Source organism: Periophthalmus magnuspinnatus, chromosome 20 (genome assembly GCF_009829125.3).
Source record: "Periophthalmus magnuspinnatus isolate fPerMag1 chromosome 20, fPerMag1.2.pri, whole genome shotgun sequence".
Lineage (NCBI taxonomy): Eukaryota > Metazoa > Chordata > Actinopteri > Gobiiformes > Gobiidae > Periophthalmus > Periophthalmus magnuspinnatus.
The window spans coordinates 844,611-859,838 of NC_047145.1; the positions used below are offsets into that span (position 1 = coordinate 844,611).

At 43.8% G+C, this 15,228-nt stretch overlaps 1 protein-coding gene across 1 annotated transcript in view; it reads left to right on the plus strand.

The window, feature by feature from the left end:
• The window catches only part of ntng1a (netrin g1a), a 154,199-nt gene that overhangs the window by 96,998 nt on the left and 41,973 nt on the right, over positions 1-15,228 (plus strand). The window contains exon 3 of the mRNA XM_033985864.2: positions 4,614-4,786. Within this exon, the coding sequence (XP_033841755.2) occupies positions 4,614-4,786 (173 nt within the window). The remainder of the gene's footprint in view (positions 1-4,613; positions 4,787-15,228) is intronic.

Here is a 15,228-nt window from a genome sequence, read left to right on the forward strand (position 1 = left end):
CGTCTCCCCCCTGAGCACACAGCTCCCCCTGTCTTCCCTGTCCCTCTTGTCCCCCCTGTCTCTCTCTGTCTCCCCCTGTCTTCCCTGTCCCTCTTGTCCCCCCTGTCTCTCTCTGTCTCCCCCGGTCCCCCTTGTCCTCCCCCGTCTCCCCCCTGAGCTCACATCTCCTTCAGCTGAAACATTTTCCCGTTTCTGTCCCGTCTTGTTCCTTGTTCGTCTGAAGCACCTGGGCCTGAGTCTAATTGCTTCACTTCGTTAACCCACTTAAGGCCCGTGTTGAGTTTGTGCGTCTCATTTGTCGGGATCAGCAGCGTTGTGCGTCGGGGATGCGGCCAGATTGCATTGTGGGTAATTACTATTAATTAGCGGCTGATAGTTTGAGCTTTGAAGCGGCAACGAACAAAACAGAACGATTTGAAGGAGCAGCTCTGGAGCGGCGGCGTTTTATAAATGTGCCTCGTGTGATTAGCGACGGTTTGATTAGCAAAACAAGCCGTTTATGGAGGAGCCGCGTCGGGTTTGTCCAAAATGAAACCATATTTGAGCGAAGACGAAGAAAGAAACAAACAGTGTGGCTCTGATTCATTTGTTTTAATCTGATACTGATACTTGATGTTCTCAACGATACCGATACCGATATGATACCGATACGATACCAGTCCGATACTGCACTGTGTGAAGGATCAGACTAAGAACACGCCATTTTGAGCGAAACATAAACGTAGAAAAAGTCTCTAAAGAAAATCAAGTAACAAATGTGTAATGTTGCGCTGTTGTCGTGTTAGCGATTTTGTTGTGTTAGCGATTTTGTTGTGTTAGCGATTTTGTTGTGTTAGCGACCTTGTGGTGCTAGATTGTTGTCATCTTAACAATGTTGTCATGTTAGCGCTGTCATTGTGTTAGCGTTGTCGTCATGTTAGTGCTGTTGTCCTGTTAGCGCTTTTGTTCTGTTTGTGCTTTTGTTGTGTTAGCGACCTTGTGGTGTTAGCTCTGTAGTCATCTTAATAATGTTGTCAAGTTAGCGCTGCCATCCTGTTAGTGCTGTCCTCATGTTAGCACTGTTATTATGTTAGCACTGTCGCCATGTTAGCTCTGTTGTCCTGTTAGTTCCCTTGTTGTGTTAGCGCTAATGTTGTGTTAGCTCTTTTGTTACATTAGAGTCTATTTTTAGTTTATTTTTAAGTCTATTTTTTTTATTATTTTAAGCTATTTATCTATTATCTTGTTTTATTGTATGTTCCATTTTCCTTCTGTTCTTTAACTGTGCGGTGCAACACTGGAATTTCCCCCCTGTGGGACAAATAAAGGCAGATTTGATCATTATTATTATTATTATTATGTTTTATTGGGCTGTTCTCTCCATAGTTATGTCCATAAGTTCCACTTCCAGTCCAAACGCTAAGTGAAGCTCAGAGCACTAGCACAGATGTCTTTTCTGTTAGCATTAGCATGTTTTCAGTGTCTGTGTTTAACCTGCTCCGTGTGTTAGCATTAGCATTAGCATTAGCATTAGCCACAGACGTCACCAGCTGCAGCTCATCTATGAGTCTCATTCTGGAAAACACAGAGCGGCGTCGGCGCGAAGGAGTCAGACCGACACAGTTTAAGGATGTGTGAACTTAAGAAATATAAAGTGTAGTTGTGTGAGTTTGTTGTATTTGTTGTGCGTTTGTTGTAGTTGTTGTGAGTTTGTTGTTGTTGTTTCTTCCTCTGGAGCTCTTCTAAACGCGGCTCACGTTGTAGAGTTTGGCCTTTACATTTTACCCAAAACTCTGATATAAATATGAAAAAGTTGAATCGTTCCTTCACTGATGTTTGCTTGTTTGTTGACGGGGCGCCGCCGTACGCGCCGCACGCCGCCGTACGCGCCGCACGCCGTCTGCCCCACGGTGTCAATCACAATCCCATTATGAAGAGGTCAGGACCGCGGCTCCACAGGAAACACCTCCCTCTGCTGTTTATCCTGCGCCGGGTGAAGCCAAAAAGAAAACATCCACCTCGCTCCACCCGCCGGAGTCAAGGGCGACTTTACCGTCCAAGAAAGAGGCTTTTTCTGTTTTTCTTTGGAGATTTTTTTGCAATTTGAGCCCAAAGCCTCCTGGGTAATTTTACGAATACACATCAGGACCTTTAGTTCACAGGCTCCATAACGCCGCGAGCGAGGGAACGAGAAAAAAGAAGAAAAAAGAAAACAACAGCAGCTCAGAGTGAAGAATATTAATATAAGAGAGGAAGAGGAAGAGAGGAAGAGGAGGGAGAGAACAGGGAGAGGAAGAGAGGAAGAGAGGAAGAGGAGGGAGAGAGGAAGAGGAGGGAGAGAACAGGGAGAGGGAGAGGAAGAGGAGGGAGAGAACAGGGAGAGGAAGAGGAAGAGAGGAAGAGGAGGGAGAGAGGAGGGAGAGGAAGAGGAGGGAGAGAGGGAGAGGAGGGAGAGAGGAAGAGGAGGGAGAGAGGGAGAGGAGGGAGAGAGGAGGGAGAGGAAGAGGAGGGAGAGAGGAAGAGGAGGGAGAGAGGAAGAGGAGGGAGAGAACAGGGAGAGGAAGAGGAGGGAGAGAGGAAGAGGAGGGAGAGAACAGGGAGAGGAAGAGGAAGAGAGGAAGAGGAGGGAGAGAGGAAGAGGAGGGAGAGAACAGGGAGAGGAAGAGGAGGGAGAGAGGAAGAGGAGGGAGAGAACAGGGAGAGGAAGAGGAAGAGAGGAAGAGGAGGGAGAGAGGAAGAGGAAGGAGAGAGGAAGAGGAGGGAGAGAGGAGGGAGAGGAAGAGGAGGGAGAGAGGAGGAGGGGAGAGAGAGGAAGAGGAGGGAGAGGAAGAGGAAGAGGAGGGAGAGAGGAGAGAAAGAGGGAGAAAAGGAGCGGAGAGAGAAGAGGAAGAGGAGAGGAAGAATAGAAACAGAAGAGGAATAGAAAGAGAAGAGGAAGAGGAGGGAGAGAGGAGAAGAGGAAGAAGAGAGGGAGAAAGAGAGGAAGAGGAGAGACAGAGGAAGAGGAGAGGAAGAGGAAGAGGAGAGGAAGAGGAGAGGTAGAGGAGAGGAAGAGGAGATGAAGAGTAGTGAAGTGGTCGTACTTGGTGCTGTAAATGAGTTTGTATAAAACGGCGTCTGTGACTCCTGATGTCGACTGATCTCAGCTGAAGTTCGTAACGATTCCCTCGGGAGCCGCAGATGAATCGGACTCGGCTCCACATTTACTTTGAGCCGAGCGGCGGCGGCGGCCGGCGTCCGTCCCTCGGTGGCCGTTTTGCGACGGGAGCGGTGTTGATTGGCAGGTTAGCGTTACCGCCGGCAACAGGACCCCCGGGCTTCCTCATCGCCATGCCGACGGCGAGATCGTTTCTGGACGTCCATTAAAATGTTGGAGATGTTTAAGGTGAAACTCACAGGACCTGAGTGAAGCTGAAGCTGAAGTCACGTTTCTGCTCCTCGTTTCACCTGCAAATGGAAAATAAGTCGACGCCACGAGTCGAGTTCATGGAGTTTGTCATTTAAACGTTAACATTTAGTGTAATTTAGGTCGTACATTTGCGCCGTGTGGAGGATTCATCAACTTTACAGAGGAATTTAATATGATTTTTATTTTTACACTAAGATATGATATAAATATTCCTGGTGTTTTGTAAAATCTGTGTCAGTTCCACGACAAATTCCCCAAATGTTCCACAAAAGTGTTTTTCATGTTGAATTTATTCAGTTAATTTATTCAGTAGAAACTAAAAAAATATATAATTTAAAAACTAAAATAATTTGTTTTCATTTCTATATACTGGTTATACATGTTTCTTTTTCAAAAATATATTAAAAAACAATATTCTTTTCTTTATTCTAATCAAACAGCAGAGGCGTGTGGAGCTGTCCGTGGTGCTGAAGTCTCAATATTTATGTTCGATCCTGAACAAAAACAATATTTATGTCGTAGGTAAATGTTAGAAAATGAACACATTTTTATCTTTATGAGACTGAATCTGATTTAATATAATATTGAAATAAACAAATCTTCTGATTCTTCTGATTCTTCTGATTCTTCTGGTTCTTCTGATTCTCGTTGTTGTAAAAATAAATTCTCCTTTGGCTGAAATTTAAAATCTGAAGTTTTTTGTCTTTAAACGTTGTGTTTTATAAATAAAGTGATGTCCTTGTTTTTATTTTGTGAGAAGCAGCAAAAGAAACACGACTTTAGAAAGAATCAGCTGCATTTATCTAGAAACACGGCTCCTCAAAAGACTCAAAATGATAATATTTATACAAATCTGCAACAGAATCGGTTCAGTTCAAGAGCCGGGAATCGTTTGACACTCAGACCAAAAGCACAAGTTTTAGTTTCTGTTTCTTTTCAGGTTTAAAAATCTTCCAGTGAATAAACGTTTATGTGAGTCGTGTTTTCTAAAGTCGATATTTGGTGTTTCCTTTTCCTCTTACGCAGATTTTCAAAGTAAAATATTAAAAACAAGGTGATGGAAACAAAACTGAATCTCTGAGCGAAGAGATGATGATGGAGCCGTGTTCTCTCAGAGCCTGACTCTGGCTCCGGCTCCTGCCCTGACGTTGTGCCCTCGAGCCCGACTCTCAGCTGAAATGTTGAGCGTGTGTTCTGACTCGTTTGCGCCCTCTTTCTGTGACAGGTGCAAGTGTAACCTCCACGCCAACAGCTGCGTGTACGACAAAGAGAAGCTGAGCTGTGAGTGTGAACACAACACGACGGGCCCCGACTGCGGCCGCTGCAAACGCAACTACCAGGGCCGAGCCTGGAGCGCCGGGTCCTACCTGCCGATTCCCAAAGGAACCGCCAACATCTGTGAGTCACACACACACCTGGAAAACACGTAACCAGCTCTATCACTCTATCACTCTATCACTCTATCATTCTATCACTCTATCACTCTATCTGCCCATCCCCAAAGAAACTGCCAACATTTGAGAGTGACATCTGACATAACGAACTCTATCTCACTATATCTATTGCTTTATTGCTCTATCTATCCATCTATCTATCTATCCATCTATCTATCTATCTATCTGTACAGTGGGGCAAAAAAGTATTTATTCAGGCATTTAAAAAGATGATACATGGCCCCGTTCATTCTTTCATTTACACGGATCAGTCGTCCTGGTCCATTTGCAGAAAAACAGCCTCAAAGCATGATGTTTCCACCCTCCTGATTCACAGTAGGTCTGGTGTTCATTGGATGTAGCTCTGCATTCTCTCTCCTCCAAACACGACAAGTTGATTTTTTTTTTTTTACCAAAATGTTGTATTTTGGTTTGATCTGACCCTGTGACATTGTCCCAATCCTCTTCTGGATCATCCAAATGCTTCTATCAAACTTCAGACGGGCCTGGACATGTCCTGTTTTAAGCAGGGGACACGTCTGGCACTGCAGGATTTGAGTCCCTGGTGGTGTAGTGTGTTACTGATGGTCCCTTTGTTACTTTGGTCCCTCTGCAGGTCATTCACTCGGTCGTGTGGTTCTGGGGTTTTTGCTCTTTGTTCTTGTGTCATTTTGACCCCACGGGGTCAGATCTTGGTGGAGCCCCAGATCTTGGTCTTGTTCCATTTTGTAATACTTGCTCCACAGTTGATTTGTTGACTCCAGCTCTTCCCTGTTGCAGATTGAGTGTTCGGGGCCTGGTGTCTACAGTTTTGTTTGTGGTTCCTTTGCTCTTTGGTCTTGTCCATAGTGGAGTTTGAGTCTGACTGTTTGAGGTTGTGTCTTTTATACTGATTCAAACAGGGGCCATTAATACAGGGACCGAGTGGAGGACAGAGGAGCCTCTTAAAGACGAAGGGACAGGTCTGTGAGAGACACAAATCTTTCTTGTTTGTGTGACAAATACTTATTTTCCTGGATTCTTTCCCTCCATTCTGTGTCTCATAGTTGAAGTGAAACTATGATGAAAATTACAGGCCTCACAGTTTAAAGAGGGAGAATTTGAACAATTAGTGGCTGAATAAATACTTTATTGCATGTGGGTATGTGTGTGTGTGTCTGTGGGGGTGTGTATGTTCGTGCGTGTGTGTGTGTGTGTGTGTGTTCGTGTGCGTGTGTGTGTTCATGGCGTTTTCTCTCTGTGCCTTTGAGTTTCCTTTTCCCTTTTGGAACAGTTCACATTTTCAATTTCAAGCTTTTTTAACCTGTATGAAAAGGCGAGTGACCGGACCAGCTCCGGCGGCTGAAAGTGGCGCTGACCAGACCAACGCGCTGACCAACGCACAGACCAACACGCTGACCAACACGCCGAAAAAGACCAACGCTCTGACCAGAACGACACGCTGAAAAAAGACGATCGAGGGTCAGAGCGATTCAGAACATTTATTTTTGACTCTGCTTAAATGACTCTGGATTATTTAAAGCTGCATCATGTAACTTTTCTGCTTGTCTCCATGGAAATGTCGTTGCTTTGCCTAGAATTCAACAGTGTAGCTTTAATGTCATGGAGACACGTGGCACCTCAAGGTCACGTACCAGGTCAGATCTGTGGAGCGGCGCCCCCTCTCACAGACGTGTTTCGGTGCATTGACTGTTTAAAATGTGTCATTACTCCGCACAACGTAAAGCCATACTGTGGAACAATGACATCTCCTTGGAGACAAGCAGGTAACAGACCCACCAGAAATGTTACATAGTGGAGCTTTAACATCTTTTTGACGTCAGTTTAAAAACATTAGTCATGTTTTGTGTCTGAGGATGAAGTTACAAACAGAACATCCTCAGATCTAAAGCAAAACAAGGAAAACAATAGTGCTAGCCAGGATGCTAATAGCCAATATGCTAATAGCCAGTATGCTAACAAGTGTGAGAGCTCTATTAGGGGCCTGAATGATTACGCTAAAAATGACACACTTAGACCCAAAAAACAGAAACTGTAAACAAACAGGTGTGTTAGCTTCAAACAGGCGTGTTAGCATCAAACAGGTGTGTTAGCTTCAAACAGGTGTGTTAGCTTCAGTGTCATTAGCTCCTCCTTCACACAGAAGGTCTTCACTCTGAAGCTTTTTGTCCAGTTATCGGCAAAAGCTTCAATATGAAACAACATCCTGAGAGAAACATTCTGGATTTATTACGTCACCAAACGACTCACTGAACGACTGAAATTGATTTGATCTAATCTGGACATTATTCCATCAATTTAATCTCTTGACCCGTCTGCAGTTTCGAGTGGAGTTTCATAATCCGCTCAAAGAAACTGAATCATTTCAATGAATAACTGTCCATCTGTATCTGCCCAAACTGAAACAACTGAAACAACAGAAACAACTGAAACTGAAACAAACGGAACAAACGGGACCAATGGGTCAGAACCGAGTTTTAGATGAGACGGGTTAAAACATCTCGATGTTTCGTTGTCGTTATGTAACAGAAGATGAACTAAAGATCCATCTTCTTCTTCCTCTTATCCAGGGTCGGGGGGGCAGCGTCTAAACAGACTTCCCTCACCCCAGACACGTCCTCCAGCTCCTCCAGTGGGCTAAAGATATAAATCTGCACATGCTACGCTAGTAATTCTACTACTACTACTACTACTACTACTACTACTACTACTAATAATAATAATAATAATAATAATAATAATAATAATAATAATAATAATAATAATAATAATAATAATAATAAATGTGTACAGTGCTTTTCAAAGAGCCGTACGACGATATAACGGTACAACGATACGACAGTACAACGGCATGATAGTACGACGATACGATGATACGACGATACGATGATACGATGATACGACAGTACGATGATACAATAGGACGATTCAGCTCCTGTGAATGAAAGTGAGACACGACCAGACGGACGTACGACTGATTTCACACTGATCAGAGAAATAGTTCGATGTTATGGACGGAGTATTTGAGGCGTTGTACCTGATTTTAGTGTCTTAAAAATGTGAAAAACAGAACTGGTTCATTTTTATAAGCACTTTTCAGAACTTTCAGAACCAGGGCAGAGTTTTTCAACAACAACTAGCATGCTAACGTGCATTTCCCCATTATCAAACAGTGAAATGCTTTAGAATTAAAAGACAGAAATGTAACTCAATACAGCAACAGGGCGTTTAAGTAGAAAACCATTGAGCAACAAGAACAACGAGTGGACAAGCATCGCTGTCAATCAAACCTGTTGCTAACGCTAACAGGAGCGACCTCGGGGACAGAAGGACCTGATTTGTCTGTTATTAATGTTCATATCTTGATTTACAGACACAATAGTGAAATAAAAACCCCAGGATCATGTAGAGGGTTAATACGAACATTTAAGACCAGAATGAGTCTGAAGCAGCAGAGACAGAGAGAGGACAGATTAAATAAATAAATAAATAACTCAAAATAACAAAAAAACAAAAAAAACTTTAAAAACTTTAAAAAAAAACTCAAAAAAGAAAAAAACTCAAAATGACTAAAAAAAAAAACTAAAAGTAACAAAAAATAACAAAATAAACTTAAAAAGAAAAAACAAAAGTCAAAATAACTAAAAAAAAAACAAAACAAAAAATTTACTCAAAATGACAAAAAAACCCAACTCAAAAAGGAAGAGAAAAAAAACACAAAATAACAAAAACAAAATTAAGAAAATAAACAAAACAAAAAAAATATATAGTAAAAACAAAAAAACAAAAACAAAATAAATAAATAAATAATAATAAAACCCCCAAAACTTAAAAAATAAACTCATATAACCCCAGGATCATGCAGAGCAGGTTAAACATTTAAGACCAAAACGACGAGAAAACAAAAAGTGACTTGGAGTCGATGGTGATCACTTCCTGTTTGTGTCGCGGTGGCGGGTTAGCGCTGTCCATTTATATAAACAGTCTATGACAACAGTCTCTCCAGATTAGCATCATTCCGATTAGATCAGATCTTCCCAAACGCATCAAACTTTTTCCAGTCACTTCAAAGTCGGCTCCCCACTGCAGACCTGTTTATTGCATTTGGTGAGTTTTGTGTTCGGGTTCGCTCCGTGGCCGACTCGCTCCCCTCAGGACCGCCGTTATGAGTCTGTGAGGGGAGGGGCCAGATTGACAGCAGATTATTAAAAAAGGGACACACACACACACACACACACACACACGCACACGCCTCCCGCCCGCAGAGAGAGAGATCTGTCCACTCTCAGGGCCGTTATTCGGCTTCGTCTCGCAGCTCTGAAAATCTATAATGCAATAACGCTCTGGAAATATATAAGAAGAAGAACTCGACGTTTTCTCCCCTGAATAAAAAAAAAAAACATGAGACAGAAATAGACGTTTTAAAGGTGGACGACTTCGACAACTTCAACGACTCCGACAACTTCAACGACTTCAACGACTTCAACGACTTCAACGACTTCAACGACTTTAACGACTTTAACGACTTCAACGACTTTAACGACTTTAACGACTTCAACGACTTCAACGACTTCAACGACTTCAAATCAAATGTTTTATCAGATTCAACGTTACACCACAGTTTAGACTCAAACCCAAACCTCATTCACCAGCTACAAACTGTATTTAAAGGTGCAATGTGGAACTTTTCTCGTGTTGTTCCCGAGTACGGCACTAGAGAGCGACGGTGGCTCGGTTGGTAGAGCGTTTTGTCCACTGATCCACAGGTTGACGGTGCGACTCCAGCCTCACAGATGAATAATTCTGCTGCTGCTGTTGTTGTGTCCTTGAGCAAGACACTTCCTCCCCTCACCCAGCGTCTGTGTGAATGTGTGAGTGTGTAAGTGCTGTATAAAAACGTGAACATTAAACATACTGAAAAAAAGCAGGTGATGCCAAATTACTAGTCAGGTCTGTGGAGAGACGGCCCGCTCATAATAAGAAGATTTGTTTTCAGAAATTAAAATGAAACCTGTGACTGAATAAGTACAAGACAGATATTTATTGCCGTGGAAACGAGGTGGTGGACCCTCCATGAGAAAAAGCAAAAGGCGAAGTTAAATCTGTCACTGGACAAATCGTTGAACTGAAGAAGGTCTACGCAGATATCTCCATTAGAAAAGTTACACAGTTTATCTTTAATCTGCGATGACGAAGAAAAAAATCTGTTCTATTAGTTGTCGGGCAGAAATGAACCGAAAAACTAAAACAACTTCTGTCCAACTGTGAGAAAAACACAAAAACCCTCAACAATCCAAGTCCCGGACGTCAAGAACGAGGTGACGGTGGAGCGAGCGGTGGAGCATACAGCACAGAGTACGGCGGCCGTGCGGCGAGGTGTGCGGCGGAGCGTATGGCGGAGTGTACGGTGGCTCTACAGGGACAAATTTATGAAAGATGAAAATTGAATTAAGATGTAATTTTTTTTTACTGTGACCATCAGACGAGACACGAGAAAGAGCAGAGAGAAAACAACGGAGAAGGAGACAGGAAACGAGGAAAAGATTTAGGAAAGAGGAAGCAGGAAAAAGTGTAGAAGAAGGAACGAGGAATAGGATCTAGGAGACAGAGAGTAGACAAAAGTGTGTATCACTGTCACAGCTCACTCTGCTCTTGTGCGAGAGAGGCCCGTCCTCTTCCTCTGTCTCACTCCTCTTCCTCTCGTCTGTCTCACTCCTCTTCCTCTCCTGTGTCTCACTCCTCTTCCTCTTGTCTGTCTCACTCCTCTTCCTCTCCTGTGTCTCACTCTCACCCCTCTTCCTCTCGTCTGTCTCACTCCTCTTCCTCTCCTGTGTCTCACTCCTCTTCCTCTTCTATGTCTCACTCCTCTTCCTCTCCTGTGTCTCACTCCTCTTCCTCTCCTGTGTCTCACTCCTCTTCCTCTCGTCTGTCTCACTCCTCTTCCTCTCGTCTGTCTCACTCCTCTTCCTCTCGTCTGTCTCACTCCTCTTCCTCTCGTCTGTCTCACTCCTCTTCCTCTCGTCTGTCTCACTCCTCTTCCTCTCCTGTGTCTCATTCTCACTCCTCTTCCTCTCGTCTGTCTCACTCCTCTTCCTCTCGTCTGTCTCACTCCTCTTCCTCTCGTCTGTCTCACTCCTCTTCCTCTCGTCTGTCTCACTCCTCTTCCTCTCCTGTGTCTCATTCTCACTCCTCTTCCTCTCGTCTGTCTCACTCCTCTTCCTCTCGTCTGTCTCACTCCTCTTCCTCTCGTCTGTCTCACTCCTCTTCCTCTCGTCTGTCTCACTCCTCTTCCTCTCCTGTGTCTCATTCTCACTCCTCTTCCTCTCGTCTGTCTCACTCCTCTTCCTCTCGTCTGTCTCACTCCTCTTCCTCTCGTCTGTCTCACTCCTCTTCCTCTCGTCTGTCTCACTCCTCTTCCTCTCGTCTGTCTCACTCCTCTTCCTCTCGTCTGTCTCACTCCTCTTCCTCTCGTCTGTCTCACTCCTCTTCCTCTCGTCTGTCTCACTCCTCTTCCTCTCGTCTGTCTCACTCCTCTTCCTCTCCTGTGTCTCATTCTCACTCCTCTTCCTCTCGTCTGTCTCACTCCTCTTCCTCTCGTCTGTCTCACTCCTCTTCCTCTCGTCTGTCTCACTCCTCTTCCTCTCGTCTGTCTCACTCCTCTTCCTCTCGTCTGTCTCACTCCTCTTCCTCTCGTCTGTCTCACTCCTCTTCCTCTCCTGTGTCTCATTCTCACTCCTCTTCCTCTCGTCTGTCTCACTCCTCTTCCTCTCGTCTGTCTCACTCCTCTTCCTCTCGTCTGTCTCACTCCTCTTCCTCTCGTCTGTCTCACTCCTCTTCCTCTCCTGTGTCTCACTCTCACTCCTCTTCCTCTCCTCACTCTCGCTCTTCTCTTCCTCTCGTCTGTCTCACTCCTCTTCCTCTCGTCTGTCTCACTCCTCTTCCTCTCCTCACTCTCGCTCTTCTCTTCCTCTCGTCTGTCTCACTCCTCTTCCTCTCGTCTGTCTCACTCCTCTTCCTCTCCTCACTCTCGCTCTTCTCTTCCTCTCGTCTGTCTCACTCCTCTTCCTCTCGTCTGTCTCACTCCTCTTCCTCTCCTCACTCTCGCTCTTCTCTTCCTCTCGTCTGTCTCACTCCTCTTCCTCTCGTCTGTCTCACTCCTCTTCCTCTCGTCTGTCTCACTCCTCTTCCTCTCGTCTGTCTCACTCCTCTTCCTCTCCTGTGTCTCACTCTCACTCCTCTTCCTCTCCTCACTCTCGCTCTTCCTCTTCCTCTTGGAGACATCAGGACAAAGATCATATTCTGGATTAAGTTTGGCAGCTCATTCTTCTGGAGGCGTGGGAATAGTGATGGCGATGGCGATGGCGATGGCGATGGCGGCGTCTCACGTTCTTGGACGCGGTCGAGGTCTCGTGGCCTCTGAGCCGCTTCAGTCTCTCAAATCTCACGGATCCAAACGGCTCCGCAGACGACGGGGAGGATGATATTTTTAGACGTTTGCACAGACGCCGTTCGCTCTCGTCCTGACGGCGGATTTTAGGCTCTGTGGAAGTTTCCGGCTCGTCTCCACGGAGACGGTCTCACTTTGGCTGAGGATGTCTCACACTGTGGCTTTAAATCTGTCTTATCTGTCTCCATGGAAACAATGAGGTTTACTGGAGGAAAACAAACTCACTGGAGACGCGTCAGGTCTGTGGAGAAATTTAGGGGATTAGGGAAATATGGATGAGATGATGGTGAAATGTTACGCAATACATCTTTAATATATCAATTCAATGCATTTTTTTGTTTGTTTTTTTTATATCTGAAGAACATAGAGAGTGTCCAGACTGAAGACGAGCTCTGACCTCCTGACCCCTAAGTAAAAGTACAGATACTGCAGCGAAAAAATACACAAGTAAAAGTATAAGTATCACACAAGTAAAAGTATAAGTATCACATGCAAAAATCTACTAAAGTTTAAACCTGCACTTTGTTACGTTCGGCCCGTGGGATTAAGTCGTGTCATGTTGAGTTTGTTTTAAAGCCTGATTCATTCTTAATAAACGATGAGCTCATTATGATTAAGTCTTTGTTCATGTTTTATTAACGTTATTAAAGTCTCAGTCTCACACTCAGGTCTTCAACTGCAACATCAGGAAAAGGAAAAAGAAATAATAGTGAATATGACAAATACTGTTTATGTAAGAAGAAATAAGCAACGCTGTCAATCAAACCTGTCGCTAACGCTAATGCTAACGCTAACAGGAGCGACCTCGGGGAAAGAAGGACCTGATTTGTCTGTTATTAATGTTCAGATCTTGATTTACAGACACAATAGTGAAATAAAAACCCCAGGATCATGTAGAGGGTTAATACGAACATTTAAGACCAGAATGAGTCTGAAGCAGCAGAGACAGAGAGAGGGAGAGGAGACAGAGGGGACACAGAAGGTGAATTAGCAGAAAATAAACTCAAAATAACAAAAAAAATGAAAAAAAACAAAACATCAAAATAACTAAAAAATAAAGAAAATAGTAAAAAAAAACCAACAACCTCAAAATAACAAAAAATAAAAATAACAAAAAATAAATAAAAATAACTTAAAAAAAATTCTAAATAAAAACTAAAATAAATAAATAAATGAATTAACTCAAAATAACAAAAAACAACAAAAAATAAAACATCAAATTAACTAAAAAATAAAGAAAAAAAACCTCAAAAGAACAAAAAATAAAAATAACTAAAAAAAAAATAAAAATAACTTAAAAAAGAAACACAGAAAGTGAGTTAGCAGAAAATAAACTCAAAATAACAAAAAACAGCAACATCAAAATAAGTAAAAAAAAAAATAAAGAAAGAAAATAGTAAAAAAAAAAACCTCATAATAACAAAAAATAAAAATAACTTAAAAAACTAAAAAAAATTCAAAATAAAAACAAAAATAAATAAATAAATGAATTAACTCAAAATAACTAAAAAAAAAAAATGAACCCCAGGATCATGCAGAGGGTTAACACGAACATTTAAGACCAGAGTCTGAGTCGATGGAGCAGGAAGTGCAGCCCATGATCACTTCCTGTTTGGAACGCGGCGGCGAGCAGGTTAGCGACGTGCATTTTTATAAACAGTCTATGCGCCGGAGCTGAGGAAGTGTCTGGGGTGAGGGGAGTCTGGGCGTCCTGCTTAGACGTTGAAGTTAAGTTTGTTTTAAAGTAACGAGCTCAAACTTTGTCTGTTTTTCTTCGACCTTGATTGACAGGAGGGACACGGTTGATCCAAAGGTCTGATTTACATAAAACTCTGGAGTGAAATAATGAAGCTTTGTTCAGCTTCAGAAAAGACTCTGTGTTTGGAGAACGAAACTGGAGACGATTCAAATGTCACTGAAACTGTAGCACCACCAAGTGTATCGACCTGACTCCAACACGACCTGACTCCAACATGACCTGACTCCAACACGACCTGACTCCAACACGACCTGACTCCAACACGACCTGACTCCAACACGACCTGACTCCAACACGACCTAACTCCAACACGACCTGACTCTAATGAGACCTGACTCCAACATGACCTGACTCCAACACGACCTGACTCCAACCACGACCTGACTCCAACCACGACCTGACTCCAACAACGACCTGACTCCAACACGACCTGACTCCAACACGACCTGACTCCAACACGACCTGACTCCAACACGACCTGACTCCAACGAGACCTGACTCCAACACGACCTGACTCCAACATGACCTGACTCTAATGAGACCTGACTCCAACACGACCTGACTCCAACACGACCTGACTCCAACACGACCTGACTCCAACGACGACCTGACTCCAACACGACCTGACTCCAACACGACCTAACTCCAACACGACCTGACTCTAATGAGACCTGACTCCAACATGACCTGACTCCAACACGACCTGACTCCAACAGGACCTGACTCCAACACGACTTGACTCCAACACGACCTGACTCCAACAGGACCTGACTCCAACACGACCTGACTCCAACACGACCTGACTCCAACACGACTTGACTCCAACACGACCTGACTCCAACACGACCTGACTCCAACAACGACCTGACTCCAACGAGACCTGACTCCAACGACAACCTCACTCCAACAATGACCTGACTCCAACCACGACCTGACTCCAACCACGACCTGACTCCAACACGACCTGACTCCAACACGACCTGACTCCAACACGACCTGACTCCAACACGACCTGACTCCAACCACGACCTGACTCTAACACGACCTGACTCCAACGACAAGACCTGAAACCAGTGTTAAATTCCTGCACATAAACAAACTCTTTTAATCACTTTGAACATGAACGAAGACCTCTGACCTCTGACCTCAGTCCTCTGACCTCTGACCTCTGACCTCAGATCCAGCTGCTCCTTTACAAAGA